At 42.3% G+C, this 26,924-nt stretch overlaps 1 protein-coding gene across 8 annotated transcripts in view; it reads left to right on the top strand.

Annotated features, from left to right (window-relative positions):
• Positions 1-25,264, top strand: part of SGMS1 (sphingomyelin synthase 1) — a 67,598-nt gene extending 42,334 nt beyond the window's left edge. For 3 of the 8 annotated variants that reach the window (XM_026851905.1, XM_026851901.1, XM_026851908.1), the window contains exons 2-6: positions 10,577-11,408; positions 16,784-16,901; positions 20,280-20,433; positions 21,149-21,315; positions 23,645-25,264. In XM_026851905.1, the coding sequence (XP_026707706.1) occupies positions 10,792-11,408; positions 16,784-16,901; positions 20,280-20,433; positions 21,149-21,315; positions 23,645-23,824 (1,236 nt within the window). In that variant the 5' untranslated portion in view covers positions 10,577-10,791 and the 3' untranslated portion in view covers positions 23,825-25,264. Of the gene's footprint in view, positions 1-3,161; positions 3,280-3,677; positions 4,065-4,209; positions 4,711-10,576; positions 11,409-16,783; positions 16,902-20,279; positions 20,434-21,148; positions 21,316-23,644 lie in introns of those variants that run through there. The other 5 variants (XM_026851902.1, XM_026851906.1, XM_026851907.1 and 2 more) reach the window with 5 other exon arrangements.
• The last annotated feature ends 1,660 nt before the right edge of the window (positions 25,265-26,924 follow it).

Raw genomic sequence — 26,924 nt, 5'->3', positions numbered from 1 at the left:
GGATTTTGAGGAGTACCTCATACATTTTGTAGTGTACAGCTCAGTTTGCCTTCTTTTAGTTAAAAGTAAATAATTAGACTAGTAAGCAGTTAGCTAGAGGCTGTGCACTGGTGCTAGCAGGTTGGGTCTGATCCCTCCATACCTTCTGTGGCCGGAAAAGAGGTATTGCATGAACAACCACAACAAGAGGCATCTGATTTAAGTATTTTTAATTATTTCTGGTTGTGAGGTGTGAATGAACTGCTGACTGAGCTTTGCATGCTGTTTTGAGTCTTTGCAGCAGTTTTATGGGCTGTAGGTAAGTAGTGGATGATAACGCTCCCCAGGTGGGGGAGTTTGTGAGCTGAAAGATTGTTTTCATTAAATACTATTTTTAAATGTAGCTTAATTTCCATTACATGAATGCGAACTCGTTCTACTTACGCAGTACCTTGAGCTGAGATTCTCTTGTTTGGCTAGAATTGCAGGTTATTTTTTCAACTGATTTAATTTACGCATTTCAAAACTTACTAGTTCAGTGTGTGAATCTCACACAGTCATCCAGTCTTTCGTCTTTGGAGTGCCAGACAGCGGAATGACTACCTGCCTGAGATACTCCCAGGGATCGTAACCAGAGTTGCTGGGTGGCTAATGGACATCTCCATCTCCAAGGACAACATGACACAGGCACATCTCCTATACCTCAAGTGTGTCACTAGGAGAAAAATTTAGAGGTAATTGGATGTCTGCAGGAGGAACTTATTTCTGAGGCTTTCAGCTGGTTATTGAAATATTAATAATTTCCAGAACAGTTAGATAGCAAGTAAAGTTTCTTATCTGTCCTTATTTGTGAACGTAGTTGATCATAAATTTAAGCTTAGAGAAATATTTAAAACAATGTGTTTTGCAGACTTTGAACCACACTATAATGATGTCAAGTGATTCTGCTTGTGGTTTTAGAAATTGCTTGACTGATACCTGGTAGGACACGCAGTTGCCATCACTGTCAGTGTGGAAGCAAGCCTGTTTTCAGTGTTCTTCTGTGCCGTTAAAGTATCTGTCAATTAAAAATGTGAGAAACGCTTCATGTTCTGGGGAGGACGTTTGGGCATACCTTTCTTCAGGTTCAATGCCAAATTGTTGTCAGAAGCAAGATTTAAGTAGAATTTGCCAGTGTCACAGGATATTCAATGGGAGGGGTGGCGTGTCTCATGTACATGGGGAGCAGCTGGGTATGAGTAGTTGATGGCGTTGAGATCTGTAGTCTGATACAGAGATAGTTACTTTTCAGCACTGGGGGAGGAATATGTTGGATTCCTGAAGTCCAAATTCTGAAATTTGGACCTTGTTGCAGCATCAGTGACACATTTGGTGGCAGCAGCAGCAGCACTCCTCAAACACCAAGCGACAGTCATGAAATCATCTATAAAAGGCAAAAAAGTAAGGACTCTTAGAGCAGGGAACAGAACTGGTCTGAATTGCCATCCCTTTCTGGCACCTGTGCTCTGGAAGGAGATACGGGATGGCTGGACTGGGAAGGGGAGAGGCTTCGTCTCTCCAGCCACACTGGATTTTTCTGAATGAACGTGAGTGTGGTTTTGCCATCAAGCCAGACGCTGTCAGTGGCAGATCTCCACTGCAAACAGTGAACTTTGGCATCTCTGCGATTGGCGGTGAAGAGAGTAAAGAAGGTGGCTGAAGTTTTGACAACTGAGCCAAGATGTATTTTTCTTGCTTGTAGCGTTAACCACAAAAGGAAGATGCCAGTTCATCTGAATTTTCAGTAGGTCTGGCTCTAGGAAGACAAGTTCCCATTGTGCAGATTTTATACCTGTAACCTTTTGGCAATCAAAAATGCTTTTTTTTTTCCTTGCCGTTCCTGGGTTTCTGGTTGTTCTAGGCCAACTGTGCAATAAGAGTCATCTTCTCCTTCATGTCTTCCAGATCTAAATATTTGATTTATGGTACAACTCGGAACAGGTATTGCTGGAAAGAGAAGGATTATGTGTTCAAAAATGGGGTAGGACGATTAATACCAGAAATAATCTTGAATATTTGTGGTGTTCTGTCTTTCAGACCAGGGATCAGTATGTATTATGTGAAACGAAATTAGTAAAGACAAACTCAGGAGTCATTTTGTTTTACAAGATTAATAGCACTGAAAATTAACAACGTTGATTGTGTGCCTTATGAATGTGTTTATGAATAATAACATCTGAAATGCAAACAGCATCTTACATGCAGATATATAGATGTTTACATTTCGACTCTTGAGGCTTGGAGTCTTTTTGATCTGACTCTGATGTGCTGGACTTCAAAAGTCGGGTGTTTGAAATAAAATATTTATATTCCTAATGAAATATCGAAACATTATTTTAGGCTAGGATTCCAAGCATGTAAACTTAGTTTTCTTTTGCTTTAATTATAAGTCTGGGAAAGGTAGTTTGGAGGAAGCAGCCATTGTGGTCTGGATGCTCTCTAGTACATGTCCAGTAACAAACCCAAATATTAAAAAAATATGACAATTGATTTAAGCCTTAATTGAGGCTCTATTTTCACAGTAGTTTCTGACAGCTTTTTTTTTTTTTTTCCCCCTAATCTGCATGGCTGGTTTGGCAAAAGATGCTGGAGTATGCATTTTAGAGCTGCATTACCATCAGTCAGAAGACTGTCTTCAGTTTCCCTAGGCAAAACTTATCTTTCTGTTTTGATAATTAATTTATTTTTTAAAAAAATCTTGCTACTGCTTAGATTCCCAGAGGCTCACCACAAATCTGACTTTCTAATAATAAATGACTTTTAGGTATTCAGTATAGCTAAAAAATAAAAATCCCCGAAACACTTGCAATTGGTTAACTGAGTTAAAATATGGAGCATGTTACAAACATTTAGTGTCTCCTTATTTTCTTGTTTTCATCCTTATGTCCGAACCCATCCTCTCCCCATATCTATGCTTTGTAGGGGAAAAAAACACTTCTGCTTTTTCAGTGTTTCATTTGTTTTCCTTCTGCGATCTTCTGTTGCGTGCGTATAAATATAAGGCTGTTTGGATAGTTTCAAGAGGAAGGCAAGTATCATTTTGTGCTCTTTAGTAACGGAGTTAGCTCAGAGGTTGCATGAGGACGTTGGGCTCTATTTCCAGCTCTGCCCTATCTTGGGCTGACCCAGATCCTGAGGCGTAACCCAGACGCGTGTTCGGCTCTGTTGGAGACACTGGCTGGAGCTCACTGCTGCCCGAGTGCAGAGCCCAGAAGTGCTTAGGGTTGCTGTGGGGCAGGAACCCAAAGTGCGAGGTTTGAGGTGTCGTGGTGTCCGTGAGGGTTTTTGTTTGTATGTAGCAAAGTGACTGATGCGATAGGTGGACTGAGTCCTGTAGAAGTCTCTGCTAAAGAATTAAAGATCCTGGTGTCCAAGTAGATTGCCCGTGTGTAAGGATTTGTGACAGTCGGTTAATATTTTCACACCCCTTTGTGGGTGGAGGGCTGAAATAGTACAAACCCACTTCTCTCAAGGATAATATTATTTGGAGTTGAATATGATTATGGTTTGGGGTTTGGTTTTTGGGTTGTGTTTGTTTTTGTTGTTTTTTTTTTTTCTGTCCAGTGCAAATTAACTGTGATGTTAGTTGCATCTTTCTTGCACAGAACTAAAAGCATTTGGGGCAAGGAGGTGGAAGGTGGGTTTCCTATTGCAGCCCTTTGAAAATAAGCTAATATTCATCCCCCTTCTGTTGCAGGTATTGCATTACTTTAGGATTTAGACATTAGGATTGTGCTGTGCAACACAAAATGAGATGTGTGCTTGGGTTATCCCTGCAATAGGCGAAAGCCCATAGCTGCTCCTGTGGGGGCCGGCTGGGGCTCTCCCTCCTGGCGCCTGGCTCTCCATTTGAAGAGACTTTTCAGTCTGAAATAATTGTTTGTAAGTTAAGCTAAAGGCAGGATTTGCCCTCCCCACCCAATCCTTTCCGCCCCCGGATCACTGGAAGCAGGCTTTCCGTAGTGTCAAAACAAAAGCCCTGCTTAGCAACTGCTCCTGTGATGGGATCGATGAGATTGCTGGTCAGGTGAAGCCTTTTCAGGAGTGTTTGTTGGTTTCCATAACTACTTCCAAAACCAGGGAAGAAGGGGAATGAAGAAAGTTGAGCAAAAAGATGTAGGGCTACAAAAAGCAAAGGGATGAGACTTCATCAGGTTTGGAGCACCTAGCACAGAACGTGTGCATGTATATCCCCATACACATACACACACGCATTATAGATGGTGCATTTTTGTAGCAGATATTCACTAGCAGTGTTTCCCATCTGAAGATGAGCTGTTTGGTTATTCAGATTTGATGCAAGTACTTTCATTTTTAAATCCTTGGCGCTGAACTCGGGGCTTGGGTTCAGAGCTGTTAAACTGAGATCCCTGCCTGTGTGTGGGTTTTCATTTCTTACATTTTTGTTATATTAGCATAGGAAATATATGATGGGGTTGTTTCTCTTGTTCCTGTAGAATAATGTAGGAAAAATTGTCTATTCAGGGATTTATGTAGTATGCAGGCAATTTTTTTTTTTTTTCTCTGAACCTGCGTAAGTAGCTATTCAGGGTACATGGGCGTTGCTTCACATACTGATCTCAGCCTCTCTTTTCGTAGTAGTATTCTGCTTGCTCTGACTTTGTGTTTGCAAGACAATGTTTTCCATCTGGGACCGACCTTGGAAACCTATCTCGGAGCTTCGTGAAACTCGTGAGCCCATCTGTGCCTCAATTTTATACTTATAGATATTTTGTATTTGCATATATTTGTATTTACAGCACAAAATCAGCTTTATTGAAATGTTTTAAAACATCAGCAGTCTCTTGCTGGCTAGTGGTGCAGCCTCTTGCAAGGGGTGATCTCTGGTTTGGAGGCAAGGCTATCGTGGAGGGGGGGAGGAAGCACTTCAGTACGTTGCTTGACAGCTTGTTAGTGGTATCCAGCACGTAATTTGTGGCAGGCATCGCCCTTTTGCTGCAAATTGTTGTGCAGGGGTGCTTTCAAGTACAGGACATGCAGTTATTAAGGTGCTGGAGCGTTACTGTTAGTGATGATAAAATGCCCATGTGACTCAGACCCTGCTGTTACGAACAGTGTTTTGTGCTGTAGAATGCAGGATGACAGCTCCCAGCTTTCATCCAGAGTATTTGGTCTCTGTGTAACTTCTACTCACTGCAGGGTTTGGGGAATTCACTTGTGGGTTAGTTTCTAAAGCGTTAAAGCGTCAATCCTTGCAGTAGTTGATTTTCTCCTGCGTACGTGTATGCACATTATCAGTGTGTGTCTCGGCGTTTGTCTTCCAAGAAAATGTCACTAATTTATCTTCAAACTGCTTAGCCCTGGACCTCGCTCATTTTAACATTATTTTTTACTAATGGTTTTATCACAACTTTTCTGGGGTGTTTGGGAAGGATGCTCAGTGTTGTTGCAACTGAAACACACCCACTGCCTCTGAAAAAATTTGAAAATCTCCTTGGCTCCTGGTGAGGAGCTCATCGCGGTTTCTGAAATGGCTGGTTATTTTACTGATTTCTATAGTGACTGTTGCCTTGGCAGCAAAAGTCCTTGCTAGAGAATAAAAGCGCTGTACAAACGTGAGGAAGGCAAGATTTGATTTGTGACGACTTAGGTTTTCTTCGGTGGGGTTTCAGAGTGCTTTAGGAAGAGATTGGAGATGAACAAATTTGTTTTAGGGGTCCCTTTTTGCTGTTTTAGGTGAATGTGGTTTTGTCTCATCAGTGTTAGTTGTGAGACGTCATGCTTTCTGCTTGTTCAGAGGTAGTAGGGAATGGTGTGTTAGCCTGCAGGGCCAGCTCAGGGGTTGGTCAGAGGGAGGTTACTGCTCCGTGGATGCTGCAGCCATCCCAGACAAAGTCTCGTGCCCCCTGCCTGCGAGATGTCCATCACTAGCTCAGCGGTGAGCCCGCGGAAGCTGAAACGAAATCTGAAACAGTGGTGTCTAATGTGGGTGCTTAGTTATCCTCCAAGCAGATCAAGAGACAGAAAACTGCAGTTTTCTGTACCATGGCCACCAAGTCAGATGTGGGGGTGCAGCCAGATGATGATTTTATTGCTGAATATATTGTCCTTTAACCAAAGAGGTGGATACTCCCATATTTTTGGTCCTTATGTCCAACCGTATCTCTGCAAAGTGAACAGGGTAGTGTGCTCTCAAATACTTGTTTAAGTATTTTAACACCATGACTACTGGGGTGGCTGTGGTCATGGTATTACAACTCTTATATGGGCAGATTGAAGTGGTCGTGGGAAATACTCCCTGTCAGGAGAGTTGAAAAGGATCTGAAAGTTTTGAATTAGCACTTTAATGTTTGCTGAGAATGGGGAAGAAAGTCATGTAAATGTGAGGAGGTAGGGATTTGAGCCCTTGCTGAAGTTATTTCCTCCTGCTCAGTCTTGTGGTGTGGGTATTTTGAGATACCGGTTTTACACAGCATCATTATCATAGTGCAGTTGGGATTATGATAATCGCATTGTTATTTATAATTCATTATCAGATACAGGCTCCTTAATGAAGCAGATCTGCTGTGGATGGAGGGAGGGTTTTAGCTGCCCAGCCCAGGTTAACTACCTGTATCAGAGCTGGTGACGCTTGGGCGTGTGCTCATCCCCCCTGCCCGTCCCTGTGCCTTGCTTGAGGCAGTGAGACCAAGCTAAGGTCGTGGACATGGCCTGGCAGTAGCTGATGCCCATCCCTACCTCCTGTTTTCAGCTTTTGTGGACAGGAGAAAACCTTTTGTGGAAGCAAGGAGACCAAGAGGGCTGTTAGTCTCCCATTTCTGCGAACCGTTTCTGCGAACCTCACCTGATCGAGCTTTTGTGAATGCGAAATAGGAAATGAGGTATTTTTAATGTGACAAGCTGGAAGGTCATAAAGAAGCCTTTTTGCCTATCCCTCCCCCATTAGACAGGCTGTGAAATGAAGGTTTGAATGATAGGGGTTTGTTAGAAATTTTAGTTGTTTTTCCTTGTTTTAACTCTCAGTGAAAATGACTCTATGGCCTGCATCCTTGGCAGGGTGTTATTTTTCCTCTAAGCCTTCCTCCCGTGCGTATCAGTTTCTTTTACTAAAGGCACTTGATAGTGATTTACACGCTGGTGGTGTGATAGTAGCAGGCTGGGATTGCACTTGGCAGCGCTGTGCTCATGCTCCCAGGAGCGTCATCCGTGAGGACTGAAGCTTTCTGCTCAGTCACGGCTTACTCCTTGGTGAACTCCGTGCCATCGTTCGTCCATCCACAGAGGACGAGACAGGGTGAAAGTGTGTGCCTCTGTGTGTGAGGGGATCTCTCATTTTTAAAACCAACAATGACTCAGGAGATATATTTTATATTCCATAAAGATACAAAAATTGGGGTTGAGCAATGTTTATTCTTCAGTATGATTTCTTTAGTAGCAGTACTGATGGTGAGTTTAAAGCATGAGCAAATTTCTGAATTGATTGTAGTTTTTAGCGATATTGTCAAAACCTGCAGTTTTACTGCAAGACACATAAATATGCTATTTCTCTTAACACTGCCAGGCCAGGTATCATGGAGTTACACCACCATATTATGACTCTTGTGCCAGTATCAAAGTAATATTTGCAGCTGACAACAGATTTTTTTTTTTTTTCCCCTGTTGTTCTTTTAGGCTCCACACAGAGCGCATCTTAAAACCTGCTAGCTTAGCTGTGGCATGGTAAATAAGGAGATGTAATTTGAAGGTTGGCTACATGTTCTTGAACACTGATGAATGCACTATCTCTTTAGGATCCTGAATCCTTAAGCACGCAGGAGGCTTGTGGCATGTTGTCAGGGGCTGGACAGAAAGGCTGGTATGTCAAGGAGTATGACGGCTAACAGTCTGCTTTCCTCCTTTTCGAGTGGTTTGGGAAACTGTGATTCAGTCACTCCAGTTTAAAATGAAAAAGGTTTAATATTGCCCCACCTCGTGGTGTACGCAGAGTGCTCCAACAACCCCAAAGCCATGCTGAATTTGTAAAGCAGAACTTGGAGAGGCAGCCGATGTAGCTGTTAAACGGCAAAGGAAAGTGAGGTCCTGCTGCAGGCTGAGAGCCCAGGTGTTGTAACAGGATTAAAAAATAAATTACTTTGGCTTTATCAAGATTGTAAGGCACTACCCTGCGAAACAGCAAGCCCATAGAGAAGTCTGTTAGTGTTAGTTGTGAATTTATGCTGCACAGTTTCTGGTGCTTCAATATCATGTATTTCAACCTGAGTTTTGACCCTAGGACAAGTGTGAAAGTGTGTTGCGTTTTCCTTCACACAGACAGCAGTTCCTTGAGTTGTGAATTACTGGTTTATCACTTGAGACCGTTTTGAGAACAGTCAGTATGAGGTTAATGGTTGGACGAGATGATATTCAAGATATTTTCCAACCGAGATGATTCTGTGATTCTGAAACATTGTGGATATCCAAAAGGCCATGGTGTTTCCATCTCCTTGATCTGCAGTGAGCGAGTCGAGTCACAGGCATTAGTAAGCAAGGTAGCTCAGGGCTGACATTGCCCTTAACACACAGAATGAGGCAAATGGGGAGCTGGAGGCAAAACACCTTCTGGTGACTGCTGGTGTCACCAACGCTCCCTGGCATGGAGTAAGGATGCAGGGCTCTTGCTTGAGCTTTGTGCTGCGGCTGGTGCCAGACCCAGGATTTCAGGGGCCCTCTGACTACCGTGAGTACAGTGGAGACTAGTGTAGTGGAGAGCTGAGCTGCTCTGCTTCAGTCAGAGTCTTGTAGGAGTTTCTAATGTGGGTTAACATGCATAATTCAATCCATCCTTTTTTTTCCATGTTCAGAGCTGTGTAACTGAATACCGATTTGCTAAACACAGTTTGAATAATGAAGTGGTCTGTGGCTAAAAGCCTTCCTCAGCACATATAATCACACTGAAAAAAGAAAGAAAGAACGAAAGAAAATAGAGCTGTATCCTCTCTTCTGCTGTTTTAAAACAGTGCAGATATTCACAAAGGGGAATATTCATTGTGATGTTTGCTCCATGGATTTAAATAAGTGCTCAGGCATGGTGTGCCCAGCAAGTGAGAGGTGGCAGGTGCAATCTGCTGCCAGTCCATGGTCCAGAGCTTTTTCTTTTCTCCATCACGAGACCTGGTTCATTCCATGGGGAAACAGATTAAAAACTGCACTTTGTGTTTCACTCTCAGTTTAGACGTAACAGGCCAAAAAAACACGTTTCTGTGGAATGGTCACATTTTGCATAGGAGGAGCTAGCTCTGTATCTGTTTTCTACTTCTTCTACACAAATTGTGCCAGTAGCGTAGGTTATTTTTGTTTTCCTCAATGTCAACTTTACTCCCTGTGATGGAACACAAACAACTGGTAGCTTGCAAAAGGCTAAAAATATTACTTAAGCTGATAAAGGCATGATATGACTCGGAAGTGCCTTTTCCCCATGCTGTTACTTTCTTTAGGTCACTTTGTGTTTACAGTGCTGCAGCCTCCTGCAGAAGCCATCCCTGGTCTGTGGGATGGCAGGCTGGACACAGGCGTTTGCACTGTTTTCCCCTCTGCTCTGGGGAGGATGATTTTTTGTTTGTTCACTGAATAAACATCTCAAACCTGGGAATTTGCTGGTGGTGTTCCTTGCCACGTGATAGCCACTTCATGCTAAGGATTTTTCTGTCTAAAAAATGAAGGAAGAGGTTCCAGCAAGTAACATCTGTTTTCCTGTACTTTGTGTATTGGAAGTGATCAGCTTTTCTAAGCTATTTTTGTAATGAATTGGGTGTAGAAGTTCATTACCTAATTCCATTTTCTTTTTTTAAAAAAAGCTTTACTTTCATTTTTCTGCTGGTTCCTTTTTTAGCCAATGACAAACATTTGTTTGAATTGTAGCTATATACCATGGAAACCATAAAATCTGCCTTAAAGAGCTGCTCAACATCTGCTACAGTCCTGCAAACCTAAATGTTTCTGTTTATTTTCAAACTAACCTGTTTGGGCATTCATTTTCCTGTTGATGCTTTAGTCCAGAGAATATAACCTTGCTTATCTACATGATATTTTTGTGTGTGTGTGTTGCTGACCTGTAGAAAAGTGGGTTTTGTGGCACACTAGATATTTTTGCCTTGCAGAACAAAACCAGGCTTCCTATTCAATAACTAGGTGCAACACATTGCATTAGAATACCACCAGTCTGTAAGGAGGAGCGAAGGTTTGTGACATGTATAACACTAAACATGTGCTCTGTAGATCCTTAAATCCCCTAGTATTATGATTTTAAGAGTAGTTCGGGTACTGGCTATGGACCAGAGCTGCATAGTAATAGAAAATTTAGTAAATACAGAGCAGGAAGAAGTCCTTCCCACAGGAGCAAAGTGATGTTTGTAATACAAAACTGTTACAGCCCTTGAGAAATCAGTAGCAAGCTGGGAAAGGGCAGCGCTGTGTGTACAAGGCTAGAGCTCAAATCAGTTAGTCTTTTCCATGCCAGAGTCTAGCTACTCTTTTGCAGTAATTTTGTCTTTAAACATGAACTGCAAACTATTGGTAAATGCCGTCCTAATGACTGTTTTTGGGTTTTTCTCCTCCCTAGGAAGAATGCCAACACGAATATGAAGTGAACTGTTTCCTATGCTTGCCACAGCACCTGGATGCTCATATCGGATGGTTAGAGACAGGGACTTGCCTCTTGCCAAACTGCTTCCTTGGACAAGATGAAGCCAAGGAGGAGCTTTCTGATGCGCTGGAGTCGCAGTGACTGCTGCCCAATTTAAAATCGATGTCAGACTGCCCCGGCTGCCTGGCGAGATGAAAGAAGTGGTGTTCTGGTCACCTGAGGAGGTGACGAATTGGCTAACAGAAAATGCTGTGCCGGAGTATTGTGAACCATTAAAGAGCTTCACAGGGCAGGATTTGATCAACCTCACGGAGGAGGATTTTAAGAAGACGCCTCTTTCCCGGGTTTCTTCTGACAGCGGACAGCGGCTATTGCACATGATTGAAACTTTAAAAATGGCTCACCACATCGAGGCTCACAAAAACGGGCATGTCAATGGTCACATTCACATCAGCAACACCACACGCGAGAATGGCTTTAGCAGTAAAATGAAGCTGAACGGGATGCCAAATGGTTATAAGAAGGAGATGATAAAGATCCCCATGCCAGAGCCAGAACGCTCGCAATATCCTATGGAATGGGGCAAGACTTTCCTGGCTTTTATTTATGCACTTTTTTGTTTCATCTTTACCACAGTGACTATCTCAGTCGTTCATGAACGAGTGCCTCCCAAGGAGGTGCAGCCTCCCCTACCAGATGCATTTTTTGATCGCTTTGATCGGGTGCAATGGGCTTTTTCTATTTGTGAAATCAATGGCATGATCCTTGTAGGACTGTGGTTTGTTCAGTGGCTGCTCTTAAAATACAAGTAAGTAAAACCTTTTGAAAATGGAGTGCTAGGGTATCCTTTTGGCAGCTTTTGGAGGTCAGATTCTGGTTTATATCCAAATAAAATGACGCTGCTTCTGATCTTTCTGATTTTGGGTTCCCAGACTGAAATAGATACCATGCCACAAGCAAACTGCAGTTTGTGTGGGATGTTTGCACAGAAGGGAGAAGTTCAGTCTAACTGCTGTTTAAGGAACTAAGAAATAGCCCTGGTCTTTTTTGCCTGCACAACTAATCTGAACCCTTTTCACGTGTGAAAAGCCATGAATTGGCTGTAATGATGTTCCTAACTCAGTTAACTGTCCTGTCTGTTCAGAGGGAGCACAGCTCACACTGTAGTGAGTATGGCTGCGAACCAGACTTGGGATTGATTTAGTGTCTCTGTAGTTTGCCTGATGTAAAGTCCTACATTACAATTATGATAAAATCTTAGACAAGATTTCTTAGTAAAAACCAACAGGCAGTGGTTTAGTCCGTGCACCTAAACAGTGCTGCAGTAAAAGTGTTGAAATACATTTTCTGCTTGACATTAGATGGGACAGGTGATGTCAAACACAAAGTATGTCAAAAGCTGATTATAAAATATGCAAAAGCATAGATATGTAATGAATTTGCAAGGTCTTAGCGGTTATCTGCTTCCTTGCTTATACTGGTCATAAGGATGAATTTGCCTGCCAGTAGAAGTAACCTACTGCTTACCCTCTACAGAGTGCGTGGAGATGCTTACCTGAGGCTGTTTATACTGCCATAAATCCACACCTTGGGCTTCCTTACCATGAGTGCCTGATAGAAATCGTTGTGCTGCCTTGGCTGGGCACAAAGTGTTCAAAGTCAAGTGGCTTTAAGCAGTATGAAGTGGCATATCACACTTCCTTTCAAAAGCATGTCCCCACAGCTGCCCAGCCCACAGAGGGTCTTCTCTTCTCTTCTCTGCTAATACAACATCTCATTCCTTACCTGTTCACCGACGCCTTTTTGTGACTCCTGTGCAGGAAACTGAGGAAGGGATGTAATTTGGGCCCCACCGTGTGAAATAAAAGATCCTGCAATTCACAGAACTCTGTAATGACCTTAGAATTACAGACTGTCCTATTTAAAAGAAATAAAAGCAGAGGCCACTGGATCACTTGCCCTTATAATGGAGAAAACCATTAAAACTTAAATGTCAGCATGTGGTTCACCAGTTTCATAAGGTGCAGGCAGCTTGGAAAGAGAATTGCTAAGCTGGGGCAGGACACAGCTGTGGATTTCCTTAGGATGGTGACAAATGTTTAAGTAATCCACAAGACTGAGAGGATGGTTTATTCATCTTTTCTGCTGCTTTATACTATTTGATGTATTTTATCAGGTGACATTTTAAAACCATTGTACACTTTTACAGATGTAAAGGAAAGTTTCTAGAGTGGTGTTTATTTTAGTTGTTTATTATATTGTTGCATAGAATGGTAAGAATCTGTGGATTTTTTTTTTTATTTTTATTTTTTTTTTAATTTCTCAAATGTGCACATATGTACAGGAGGAAGGATTACCCTGGGTTGGGCTCTTGGTGTTTTTATGGCTGTAAGCTTCAGTATCCCTCTTATGTTGGTAGCTGTAGTGCTACACCATCTGCACTCCAGCTTTTCTCCCCGCTCCTCCAGCTGCCTACAGTGAACGTAGGGGACCGTTAACTTTGTTGGGATCTCTGAACATAAACGTTGCTCAAAACCAAGGGAAGCACCTAGAGAAGGTGGCATGGGATTGCTCTCAGGAGTGGGGTGTCAGGTTAATAGGGCAGTGTGAGGGATCGAACACCCTGTGATGGAAAAGGGCAGAGTCTTTAGATTAAGAACAGCAGAATCCATAAGGTCCTTGGAGATTTCAAAGCAGAGGGATGTGGATTGACGTGATGATAAAGTATGTTGGTATTGTTGATAGATATGAAGATTTCCCCCACCCCACCAATTTGCTTTGATGTGTTTGTTTTTACTTGTTATAGAAAGGCTCTTTCTGGTGTTAGGGGAAGATGTCAGGGAGTCGCAGCTTTCCGTTCCCATTATCAGCCCTAGAATAGCTGGGCAGTGCAGGTCAGTGTGCGTGTACTGCTCGTGTAATGCTTTGAAGATCAAAAGTCCTTTTTTTTTTTTCTTTATGTCAGTGAGTGGAGGTATCAGAAGTCCAAGAGACCCAAGCTGTGGGTAGGCAGCAGAAAGGGAAGAGCAGGAGAGGTGCTCACAGGAACAGGAACCCAGTGAGGTGGCTTTATCTGGAGAACCTCATCCTTGTGGCTTTGGATGGTGAATCACTTAGATGTTATAAAAAGAGCTGAATCATGTTTGTGGCATGGTTTATCATCTCCCTTTGAAACTTGGTTCAAGAATGAAGAGAGGGATTTAAGACAGCTGGACCTTCCTCACTTCTCTGAACTCTGATGGTGTCAGGGTAGCCATTGCCACACTCCATTCAAGATCTGAAGATAAGATGTGAAGCCAGGTGATTGCTGGGCAGGGTGAGACCTGGTTCCTCACCTCTTCAGGTGATAGAGATAACCATTCAGGGATGTCTCCAAGTGCAAGCTCAGAGTCACCGGTGAACTGGCAGCATTGTTACCCATGGGCTGGATTGCAGTCAGTGCCTGGGTTGAACCTTTGACTGAAAGAGGCAGTTTCATAGTTTCAGACTTTTTGAAATGCTTTTCTTTGCCAAGCAGTTAATTTCCCACTGCTTATCCTACCAGATCTGTTATTTGCCTATAACCTGATTTCATCCAAGCTGAGCCTGCTGTTCTCCCAAGCAATGAAGGATGATAAAGCTGTGTCATTCATGATACTGATCACTCAGGTCTTCCTTGTTTAGTCCAGGGATTGCATGATGATTCTGAATAGGACCTATGTGTTGTCTTTGAACTGTAAAGTTGCGGTCAAAATGGAAGAGGGTTTTGGGTGTGTCTGTCCAGCTAGCCACAGTGCAGGGTTTTCCTTGGCCCCTGTTACTGCCTTCTGGCCTGAAAATTAGTTTTACCTTCAGGTAGAGACTGGAGTTTCTGGTTGGCTTCAGGGCAAGGCACTAGATTTGGTGTGAGGAGACTGGTGACAGCTGTCTTTGAACATCCATACAGATTACTGTCCACGGCAGCGGGTTGGGTTGGTTTCTCACCAGAAAGCAGGAGCAGGGTGGATGTGCAGCCCTTGGCTGGGGACTCCCGTCTGCCCAAGCCTTTTTCCACAGACACCGTGGGGAGTTTGATGAGTCCAGGCACGCTGCCGAGGCAGAATTAACTTCTCTGGGAAGCATTCCCAGATGTTTTGGGAGAAGTACGATGCTGGGTTTTGGCCATGCTTGACATCTGATTCAGCCTGCACGCAGCTGCATGGGATTGAGAAAGCAGAGTGCTCACTGCCTGCATTAGGTGAGGATTGGATAGTGTAATACAAATTGTCTTGGCCAGTAATAAGCTTAGAGGTTGTACTTGCTAGCTGGCTCATAATCACACATGCACACACACTATCAAATCCTTTTGAGAAGGGAAAATATGAGGCTTTTAATATTTTTTTTAATACTACAGTACAGAGCACTTTGATGCAGACTTTACTAAGCTAAAATATGCTAAATTCAGCTAAACCATGTAGGTTCTTGTGTAATTTTAATGAAAATTTTAAAATAGTTCAGTGCTCCATAGAACACTGCCACTTCTTTGGTCTCTTGAAATACAGTGCTGCTTAGCCTTCAATCCCCAGCGCTCCTGTTTGTCTTTATACCAGGTTATAAAGTAAAGCAAGTTTGTGTCTGGTTATAAAAGCCAGGCACAAGTGTGAGATCTTCATTGGATCACCCTTCCAAGAGAAGAATTCCCCATAGAAAATGCAGAGGGAAACCTGTGCCCCAGTGGCATGGTGCCTTCTACTATTGAATTTCAGTCCATGAAGCTCCATTAATAAATTATAATTTTTATCTCCCAGCTTTGTCCATGTTTACACCAAGAGGGGGAAGAAAAATTATGAAATATTGTGTTTCAGTAGCAGTGAGAACTTGAGCGCAACGTGCATTTACACTGTAATAGTTGAAGCTTTTCTGATAAATTAAGACAATCAAGTTGTTATTGATCTGGCACTGCAAAGTCGTACTCCACCGAGAGTGGAGCACTACAGTTTAATAACTCTGCCAAAAGCTATTAAAAATAAGAGATGACCGATTTTGAGCTTCAAGAGAGCTCTGCTTGATAGAAATACTATTTTTTGTAAAAAGTGAATGCTTCAAAATAGCAACAAATGAATGCCAGAATTGCAGCTTGTGTTGTAACCCTTGTATTCCCCAAATGATTGTACTTGTAAATAACAATTTAAAATCAACCAAAGCCAACGGGGTCTGTAACCAGCAGGACACAAAGGGTTGATGTGGTTAAGGTCAGAAACTTCTGTAACTGTATTTGACCTTGATTTTTTTGTAATGCTGGCAGCAATTTCTCTTTGCTGAACTCTGTGTGAGCTCAAAATAGAGGTTGCTCCTGTCCTGGTGGATGTGCCGGATGGGGTTTAATTGTCGTAGTTGTAGCTCTTTCCTTGTGATGTTATTAGATGGTACGTAGCAGTGAAACTGCATGGGCCAGTTTTGGGGCTGGCTGTCCCTCCTGGGTCGAAGCTGCAGCTCTTTACCCCATGTGCTCTTGCTGGCTTTGCAGAACTGCAACGTGGTACCCCAGAATTGCATCTGCATGCTCTGCGTACATCAGCGACTTGCTGGCAGCCCTCAGTGAATAAATCTCTTTGCAGCTATGGCTGCTTGCCTTGAAAGTGGATTCCTGTGAAAATACCCTGTCCTGTAGCCAACGCAGCTCTGAGTTTGTATTTTGGGGGTTCTGTTGGAATGTGAATTGCTTCCTCTTCAGTGCTGCTCAGGGGAGGTGGTTCTCACTTGTTTCATTCATACAGGCTATTTCTTCTCAAGCAGCCCTTTGTAATTACTACATGTGTGTGTCAGCTAATACTAACTTACTGCTTTTCATCTTAAAATGAAAATAGTGTAACTTTATCCCCTGCCTTGAATAGAAAATTAGTGACCTCTCAAAGCTAATGGAGGGGTGTGGGGCATGAAATCCCTTCCAGTGTCTTCAACACTAAATCTGCAATGGCTTTTGTATTCTAATTCTTATATTTCCTGTAATCTGCACCTTAGTGGGTAATGTTAGTTGAGTTGCTCTTGTGTTTCTGACCTGAAAAGTGTGGGACTATTTGTAAAGTAATGCAGCATTCTCAGGTGTAAACACAAGTTTCAAAAGCATCCAGAAGAGAACAGTCATTTTATTTACTTTTGCATATTTTGTTTGCATTGACTGACCTCCTTATTTTTTTACTCTTTTTTTTTTTTCCCCCCTTCTAGGTCTATAATTAGCAGAAGGTTTTTCTGTATAGTTGGCACACTATACCTGTATCGGTGTATTACAATGTATGTGACTACACTCCCAGTACCTGGCATGCATTTCAAGTGTTCTCCAAAGGTAAGCTTTTTTTGCTGCCTTGCCATGTTTTAATCTATGTGTTTGTCCTTTGTCCTGCTGTTACCAAAACTATGAGCAACACTTTCTCAATAGTTGCTACTAATTTGAAAATACCAGTTTGACATAATGGGGATGTCCTTCTGCAGATCATCAGCTTCCTTCTTGGTGAAGGTGTTGACGGTTGCTTCGGGGCAGTGTAGGCATTCATACCCTTTTCGAAGTGCTAATCTATTCAATTTCTATATCATTTTCAGCTAATTTGTACCATCAGCATTTTTCTGTCTCCACCGAAGCAGTCCTAAGGTGTGCAACCTGTGTAGGTGCCACATGTGACTCGTTTATTTCTAAGCACTTCAGTGTGTCAAATCCAAGTATGATTTGTATTTGAAAATGTCCCAGAGAGACTTTTCTAAGGCTCTCTCCTTTGCAGCCATTTGTCCCTGCATGTATTTTTGCATTTGTGATAGCACAAGGACTTGCCACCTCCTCCCTGATCTAGCACTGACTCCTGTTTGTTGTGCCAAGGAATAAAATGGGCTTGTGAGAGCTGTGGCTGAAACTATGCTACTGAGACAGAGGTGCTTAGGCAAGACCCTTGTAGTCAGCCTTGAGGGGTAATTCACGAGCTGGGGGTGGAGATGGGATGGGGATGGTGGTGTTGCATCCACCTCCTATCACACAGGCATTGGTGTAAGCGTGGTCCTTACTGCAACGTGCTGTTTGTGGCAGGGAAATGCAGTTTAACACAGACTGGACTTTTATGGGAGGCAACAAGGTTCACATGTTAGACACAAGTGCTTTTTCTCCATAGTGGTTCATCTCTGTGCCCACCCTGGGGTTGTCTGTGCTATAGCTTGATCTAAGCAGGAGAAAAGGGGGAAAAACGGTAATTTCTGCATACACAGTTCAGTGGCTTTGTGTGCACAGCCATTAGTTAGATGACAGGTAGTAAAATCACTGGTTTACAGATAGTAAAATTCTGATTCAACTAGGTACACGTGCTGTCGCTGTTTCAGAGTATTGCTGGTGTATATAAACAAAGACAAAATGCTTCGGTTCCTCAGGGAAGTAAAGCCAACCGGTTGTTTGACAAGGCAGAACGTTTGCCAAGCTACGTGTGGCTTTCTGAGGGACTGAGGTCTTTGGTAAAGAGAAGTGAGTGGGAGAGGAGTCAACATTGTATTTGATCAGTCAACCATTATGAAATTAAAAAAGAAAGCACAGATATTTATGGGCTGAAGTAAGTGCCATTTTTTTTTTTAAGTTTACAGTCTTGGCAAGTCTGCCTCATGACTCAAAGACAAGCCTATGTTTTGCTCTTCTATTGCCCTGATAAGACTAAGCTTTCTTGAAAAGTATAAATATACTGGTGGGAAAAGAATAACCTCCCCACACCTTTTTGAGTTATATGTGATTGTGAAGAGTGGGCTTTGGGGAGCATTATTTTAATATTTTGTAAGAAACTGTTAGCAGGAAGTGTTTAATTCCTGCAAAGACCCTGTTTAAATATGTCAGAAAGTAATTTCTACTTCTTAAAGCAAGACTGAGCTTTAAAATAAAATAAAACATGCCTATAATGGCCAGCTGGGAGGATCTATGTTTCCTTCTGACTGTTAAATGGTTACCATGGATTTTAAAACCTCATAAAATGAGGTGAGGATCCAGCACCTGTGTAGTCACATGCATTGATCCATTAGTCCTGCTTTGTTGAGCTCAAATGGTTCCTGTTTCTCTCTGGGTCCTGGAGGTGCTGAGTACATCCTGGTCACGCTTGTCCCACAGTGTACACTTTCTTTGTGGATTTCTTTAACATTTGGGCTTGTTTTAGAGCTGGGAGCAGCAAAAGCAGAGTGTTGGGACAGTACCAGTTGCCCTTCAGTCACCTGGAAGGAAGGAAAGAGGTGTCCCCACCAGAAGGTCTTGATTTGCTTCAATTTGGCTTTCCTAAGGCAAATTGACATTTTTTCAGAAGTGCCCTCGGAGCCATCATCATGGGTTGGAGCTGGGTCAGAGCAAATCCACCGGGTGTGGAGGGACATCCCCATCGCCTACACGGACTGTGGGAGTTAAGGCCAGCACAGAAGTTTGGCACCATTCTCTGACAAACACCATATATGTTTCTTTTGAAACGTGAAGTGGAAAGAAACGATTTTGAAGACTTTCCAAGTCAGGCTGGTGGGAGGCCTTAGAGTTTGGAGTAAGATACTCTCTTCTGTGTGTTGAGTCTGGGTTTCAGCAGCTGGATGTATGGCTTGGGCAGTTCATTGCGTTTTCTGTTGGATTATCATCTGTAGGGCCTGTGCTATTATGAACAAGATGAATTAAATTAAGCTTGATTTATTTTAGAGTACATTGCCACTTGAACAGAAGGAAAAACAGATGTTTAGAGAACATGGCAAAATTCTAGCTATAGCTGGAAATATTTTCAATTCTTTTTATTGGTGAAGCTGGATTTTTGAGACTATTATAGAAGTTGTAGGTTTTCCAAGAGTCTTTATTCTGAACCTCACTGTATGTATGTGACATTCATATATATATATATATATATATATATATATATATATATACACACACACACACACACACACACACACATATATATATATATACACACACACATGCCCACTGTGTATCCCAGTGTAAGAATATAATGAATAAAGAGATCTGAACCCATTAGTTCTGCTTGAAGATTCTCACTAAAAATAATTTTCCTGCACAGCCACAAACATGAGCAAAGGCTGCCAAGAAAACCTGTGAGAAAGATTACGCGTTTACATGGTACCAGCAATAAGTACTTATAAATAAAATTGAAAACTTTTGCTCAGTTACCTGTTTTACCAGAAGCGTAGCACTCTGAGTGTAGCCACTGGCAGGAGTTTAACAACTTTTGGACCATTTTTTTGCCTTGGTATTACACTGGAAAGATGACATGTTTTTCACTGCGACTTGAAGTGACCCGGTGTAAAGAGTTTTTACACACATGTATACATAAACTAATATGTGTCTAAATAGAATTGCCTTTTTTCCATGTCTTTTCAGTCTATATTGTGAGTGTAGGAAAAAACAGTAGTCCTTTGGGATATTGTGTTTATAGGGAAATTGTAAGAATGTCCTTGATTCTTCATACATTGAATACTTCAAATAAAATAGTATTTTAGACAAATGGAGGGAGGTGCATATGGCCTGTCACACTAGCTGTAATAGATGCAAAGTATCAATTAAAAAAATAAACTCATGTCTCAGATTCACTGATTAATTGATCTTGGGTATCAAAGCAAAAAGAATAACTGAAGGGCAGAGTTGCTGTCTAACACCATCGCTTTAAACTCTGAAAGGTTAGCACTAATATTTTACTGTGCTTTTGTGTTCTTCCACCAGCTTTTTGGAGACTGGGAATCTCATCTGCGAAGGATAATGAAACTGATTGCTGGTGGGGGATTGTCCATCACAGGATCCCACAACATGTGCGGCGACTATCTGTACAGCGGTCACACCGTCATATTAACTCTTACATACTTATTTATCAAAGAGTGTAAGTTTGTTACATTAATTTGGAATTTCCTGTTGTATAATTCCTTGCTAATTGAAGAATTATTGTTGTGCTGTTGATCGGCAAATACAATTACATGCACGCTTTTTCAATTAAATAAAAATAATAGAACTGTAAAGACTTAGGACTTACTGAAGAAGAAAACTTTGGAGACAAAATAAACCACTTCACCATGTAGATGTCTGAATTAAGCATTTTATTTCGAAAAAAATTTATTTAAAACATGCTTGACGCCTTCATTGCACCCTGCCTGCTGGATGGTATTTCAGCTCTATGTCTCCTAATCTAGAGATGAGTGCCATGCTAAATGCAAGGTTGCTCATTTTGCAAGAATCAGGACTTAATGTATGCATGTACCTTTTATGAAAGGCAGGAGGGATGGATTGCCATCTATGTTGAATCAATATTGAAATACAACTGGTTAATTTTACCGATCAGGGTATATTATATTGTTATGTATCGGGACTGTTTCTCAATGATTTCATAACCTTTCGATTTTCGAAGGATCTGATTATCACTGAGTACAATTTTAAGTTAAACCTTAAGGGAATGATACTTATTTTGTGATCTCTGCAATCTTGCTCTTAATCTTAATGCACTACCCACCCAGGGTTGTGGTCCACATCCTCTGCTAATTACAGCAATTACACTGATAACATTACACTTTGGAATAATCACTGCTTGTGCTTCTTTCCAGATTCCCCACGACGACTCTGGTGGTATCACTGGCTTTGCTGGGCACTCAGCATGATTGGGATGTTCTGCATCCTCCTTGCTCATGACCACTACACTGTGGACGTGGTGGTGGCTTACTACATCACTACAAGACTTTTCTGGTGGTATCACACAATGGCCAACCAGCAAGTGAGTTTCTCCCAGTCCTTGGATCCGCATCAGTCCGCTCGCTGTCGTGCGGTGGTGGGCGGATATCCACTCTTTGCCTTAAGACTTTCTGAAGGAGTAGGAGTGGACTCACCCATGTCTGGTGGGGCATCCCTCTCTTCCCTCCCCTCACACTGGGTTGGCAGAAAAGAAAGAGGCATCGTTGGTCGGGTTCACCTGGAGTCTTGACCACAAAAATACCTGAAGGTCTGCCCAGGCAGACAGGCAGGCCTCTGTGCTTCTGCCGTGTAACCTCAGTTTTTGCAGTCTTTCTGAATTTGGGCCAGTTGGCCTGTTTTGTGATAGCAGAGCAAAACATTTAGGTGTGGTGAGGTTTGTTTGCCTTGGGTTTTTTTTTATTTTATTTGTTGAAACCAGTTGGGTTTTCCTTGTATCCCATGGCTTGTGCCCTTTAGTTAGATGACAGGTCTCTTGAAGAATGGTATGAGGGCACATTAAAAATGAAGCAGTCTTTCAAAGTGTTTCCAAGTGGTGGAAAGTTCCCCTCACCAAGGGAAATGCTCTCCTTTGGGCTGCTCCTGTCCTAAGGCCCATGTCTGGGAAGGCGTGGAAATTAGGGTGATGAGGAAATACTGAGAACAAGGAGCTGCTTAGGAGGAGATGCAGCACGTGATGGGAGAGAGCAAAGCAGAGTTTGTACTACTTAACCAGAGAGCTGCAGTAAATGATTCAAAGGTTGAAAGAAGTTTCAATGAGGTCTCGTGTCATTCTCTTTGTTCTTTCCTGCCAGTAAACTAGATCAATAAGAGACAAGCTTACAATGCTGAGCAATGTGTGAGAAAATGCACAAGTCTGTTATCTGTGGGAAAGACCTAGTGAGTTAAGAGAAACTTACTCTTAGGTCTGTAACAGGAAATTGGTGTCCAAATATTTTCTGTGCAACATGGAGAAAGATATTTTGCTTATCTGTTGCATATGACTCCAGTTAATTATGTTTGAGAAAGACCTACATGATGAGAGGAAACTTGTTAATACTGTGATGGTACAGATTTTTAGATCATATCAAGGACTTCTGTCTACCATGTCATATTATTCCAGTGGCTTTGATGCTACTTGAAGCAGTATGCCACAGTCAAGCCCTGTGGTACGTTTTTACCACCAAATCCCTAATTGCAAAGAACGCATTTTGATTTTCAGTCAGTTAGAGAACTGCTGTGTTCAATAGCAGTCTGTGCCCAGACTTCATAACTCTTGTCATGCACCACCAGATAGACTTCCACGCTTTGAATTTGCTCCTGGCCTCTGTCAAAACAATGGTGCTGAGTGGCTGTGCTTCCAAGCTGGCAGCTACTGAAGTCAGGATTATCTTGAGTGCTAATGACATCTTGCTTCAGAAAAGCCCTTTGTCTCGCTGTATGGGAACGTGCCTATTTTGCTGCATGGTGTGACTCAGAAGATGGCTCGACGTTGCTTCCCTAAGCTGCTGAGATGTTGGGAAATGCCGACCCCTGGATCCTTACCTGAGCACATGTTTGTGTGCTAGTCTCTCTTCCTGATGCTGCTCTGCATGCAGAGGGCTGTGGCTTGTGTCTGACCTTAAAATTAAAAGCAAAAGCTCACTAAGGCTAAAGTGTATTTATTTCACATGTGATTTTTATGACATGGGAAGAAAGCTTAGCATACAAGCTTGCACTTTCTGGTGGGCTGATACAACGCTTCCCTGCTCTGGTGCTGAAAAGATGCAGCAGGGTAGTTGGTTAACTGCCCCAGTGCCTGCCCACTCCTCATGTCTGGGCCGTGGCTTGCTCACGGCTAGGAGAAGAAAAAGGGTGGGTGGGGGCAGTTTGAGAGCGTGTGGAGGGCAGGGCAGGGTTTGTTACCTCCTCTGGATGGGCTGAGGCATGCCTTGCTCATTGCTCTTGTAGGCACACAGCCAGGCTCTGAAGTTATTCTTGAGCTTCATGTAATTTCAGAGCTACTTAAGGAAACAGCTGTGCTTTGGGTTGGGTACTTTTTTTCACTCCCAAAGTACAGACTGATCTTTTGGGCCATTTATTCTTTTCCTGTGAGACCGTTGAATAGCAGAGGGCTTGGAAACAAGGGTGAACCTCAGTTGGGAGCAGCAATTTGTGTGTTCGTACAGAGAGGTTATGGAAAAGTAGCTTGGCTCCTCTTGATCTTTGTCCATGCAGATCTATTTGGGAAGTGTTTCTAGATATCAAGAGATTTTTGGAAGCAGCTGTAAGCAAGACGCCCCAGATGAACAGTAGCAAGCGACGTGCAGCGAAGTCGTGCAAGTCAGTGACGTGCTCCTTTGTAATTCTCTCTTTTTCTGATTATTTTTGTGCAGGTGCTAAAAGAAGCTTCCCAAACTAACCTCCTTGCAAGGGTCTGGTGGTACAAGCCCTTCCAGTACTTTGAAAAGAATGTCCAAGGAATTGTACCTCGCTCCTACCATTGGCCCTTCCCCTGGCCAGTGCTGCACCGGGGCAGGCAGGTGAAATACAGCCGCCTGGTGAACGACACATAACAGCGTGTCAACGGACAAAAGGGGGGAAAGGACCTGTCCCAAGTGCTAAGAACTCCATACGAGAAGATGCCATAAAAAAAAAAAATCAACTGCTCCCTAACCCTTTCTTTTAATGGTTCCCTTGACTTAACCTATTCAGTTACCTGGTAAGCACTGTGATCTTTTTTTCTCTCCAAAGGATCTGCGTTGGACAACAATAAAGAAAATTTAACTTATCATGCACTGTTATACATTTCTTGTTAATAGATTTGAGATTTACATTTACCCATCACCATGTTCCTTTGTATATGATGCGACAGCATAAATGAAAGCTTTTATATCATAAGTTCTGGTCTTTCCAGTCACATCTGGGAATAAAGCATATTATTTTCTTGGGAAAACATACTTTTCATATCTCTTGCCCCAAAGATTGGGCTGTAAGCCATTTTCTAAGCAAATGACTATATGAAGGTTTCTAATACCTGCCTTGGGTAAAATTGAGAAATCTTTCTACCTGTTGCACCGCGCTACGAATAAGATGATAGACACAGAAAGGTTTGGCAATCTGGATTTTGTAGAATCTGCAGTGACTGTGTCAAAGTGAAAGGAAAAAAAAAAAAAAAGAAAAAAAAATTGTAAAGTGATTTTCTAAGTATTTCCTAACTTTATTTTTCAAAATGTGTATGAAAATTAAATTTAAAAAGATTTTTACATGTCAGAGAATAGAGAGTTAAAATATAAAGAAAATGCTTCTTGGGAGAGAGAGATTTGTCTATGTATCTAGTGCCTTTCTTGTCTTGATTGTATGGTCAGTAGGCAGTCTTTAATGTTTTTATTTAAAATAAAGTATTCCATAAAAGCAGAATTATATATACTGTATAATTACTAATTTTTGCATTTATAGCTAAATTAAACTGGAAATTTGCTTATAATGTTGAAATTGCCATGTGTAGGGAAAAAAAACCAAATATAAAGGGTCCGATCTTGCTCACACATTGTGGGCAGGTCATACTAAAAGGTATCACTTTATTGTCTACTTGGTAGCTGTATTTTAAAAAGAAAAACAGCCATGAATTCCTGTTTTTTAAGAATTTTACAAATGATCACTGAGTGAACTACGAATGGTTTCTCCATCCCGTATTGAAATGTTGTTGCAAAACAACAAAGATAATCTATTTCTTTAAAATATTTGTGCAGAAACTGCATGTAATTATAAGTTTCACTCCTACCATACATACTGTATGTTTGGGGAAGTATTCTATCCTAAACTTGCCAATGTGCATAACAAAATAGTTTTTTTAAAGAATGAAGAAGAGAAAATATATATATAAATATATATATATCCATTCTGTATTTTACGTGAAGCAGAGTTATCTTCTGTAGGGTTTTTGTGTATTCACAAGGTGATATTTGTATTGTAAAACAACAATGGTGAAGGAAAATAAAAAGGCTTTTGAAAAATGTAGTTTCCTTTATCTTTTTAATGTTAAGTTTAAATTTAAAGCTGGGTTTATTCTTCCAAACCTTGCCTTTAATTTTATGTGTTATTGCACTGTAGGCCATCAAATTTGGATTGTATGGAAACTGCATTGATTTCGAATTGCTGTTTGCATTGGGCAAAACAGTGCCTTATCTGAAATAAATGCTATGCAATAGATTCTGATCGTGCGGGAGCCGGGAGCGGATAGGAGAAGCCTTCCTGGGAGCCATCACCAGGGCTTGAAAAATCTACCACAAAACTGCTGGGACGGAGGGCATAGCAGGGTAAACATCCGTGACCCCAGGAACTATCAGTCCTGTTACTTAAACGACAAAAAAAAAAAAAATTGTGTGAGTATGTGGTGGTGAAAATGTCATTTATTTCTTCTTTTATTTTCTGGGGGGAGGATGGTTGGTCTCTACATCTCTACCCTGTTCCTCAGCCTTGGCCAAACACTTCCTTGAAGCATTGATGAGGTGTTACTTGTGCTGCTTTGTCTCGCTGTTGCTTGGGATGCTGAACAAGAGGAACCTGTTTCTTATCAGTTCTCTCTCTCTCCCCCTGGGAGGGAGGGGGTTTCTTTGTGCCCCATGCTTCTTGGCAAAACCCTTTGCAACAGTGTTTGCAGAGCTGTCTGCGAATTTTAGGGATCAGCTCTGCATGCTTTACCTTCAATTCATGGTATTATCTTTGCAGCGATGTGGTTGAAAGCTGATTTTTAAAAAAAGGAAACACCCCCAGATGATTGCTTGATAGAATTAACGCTCCCAGATGTAAATGAACGAGTAGATTTTTCAAGACCTGGCATCACGCACATCAAAACCATTGACATAAGTAAATGTATGGATATATGCACATGACATTAAATGAAATCTGCTGAATTCTGCATTGTAGTGTCTGACTTACTGCATGGACCTGGCCTAAACTTGGTTTTGTTTTTGTGACATCAGAGCTGTGCTTTGGCAAAGCATGCTATCTGGAGAAATAAGCCTGGGCAGGCAGGGACGTGGAGCTCAGCAGTGTGGCGTTGCTCAGGGGCCTGCCTAGGCTGTAACGGGGGACCAGGGGGCTAGACCCAGGGCAAAACTGTCAGTTAACTCCAGACTGTAGTGCTTTTGCTGCCTTATTCTCCTCCCCTGCGAGTACCTGCCCGCAGCACCAGCTCTGTAAGATGGGTGATGGCTTGTGCTGGCGCTAACGCTGCAGGGCTGGGTGCCTGGGGTGCAGCTGCTCCTTGGTTAGGGTTGTGCTAATGACTGGGGGTCTTGAGTTTCCCCCCTCCAGCTGTTTCCCCCAAACCACTCAGGTATGGTACATCAACAGCAATTCTTTGGCCTTTGCTTCCTGGAGAAGTGTAGCCCAGGGCTGATGGTTGTCTCCTGGAGGCTTTGAACACCCATGTTTTAAACTATTTCTGGGCCGAGATCTTTGGGCAACTTCCAGGGGCCCAAATAGAGGCTGAAGCACCAGGTACATTGTCCCCTTGCCCTGGGGCACGGGTGGGCTGTGTGCGGCTACCTTGGGTAGTGAAGCTGGTGCTCCTGGGGTGCATGTGGACCTTTACCACTGCCCCTCAGAGAGCTGAGCGCAGCCCACTTGTGCCAGTGTGGAGCGTGAAGTCAGTGAGAGCTGAGATCTGGT

Source organism: Athene cunicularia (assembly GCF_003259725.1).
Source record: "Athene cunicularia isolate RWA chromosome 6 unlocalized genomic scaffold, athCun1 chr6_part2, whole genome shotgun sequence".
Lineage (NCBI taxonomy): Eukaryota > Metazoa > Chordata > Aves > Strigiformes > Strigidae > Athene > Athene cunicularia.
Note: the sequence above shows the minus strand (reverse complement) of the source record. Positions and strands in the feature narration are given on the sequence as shown.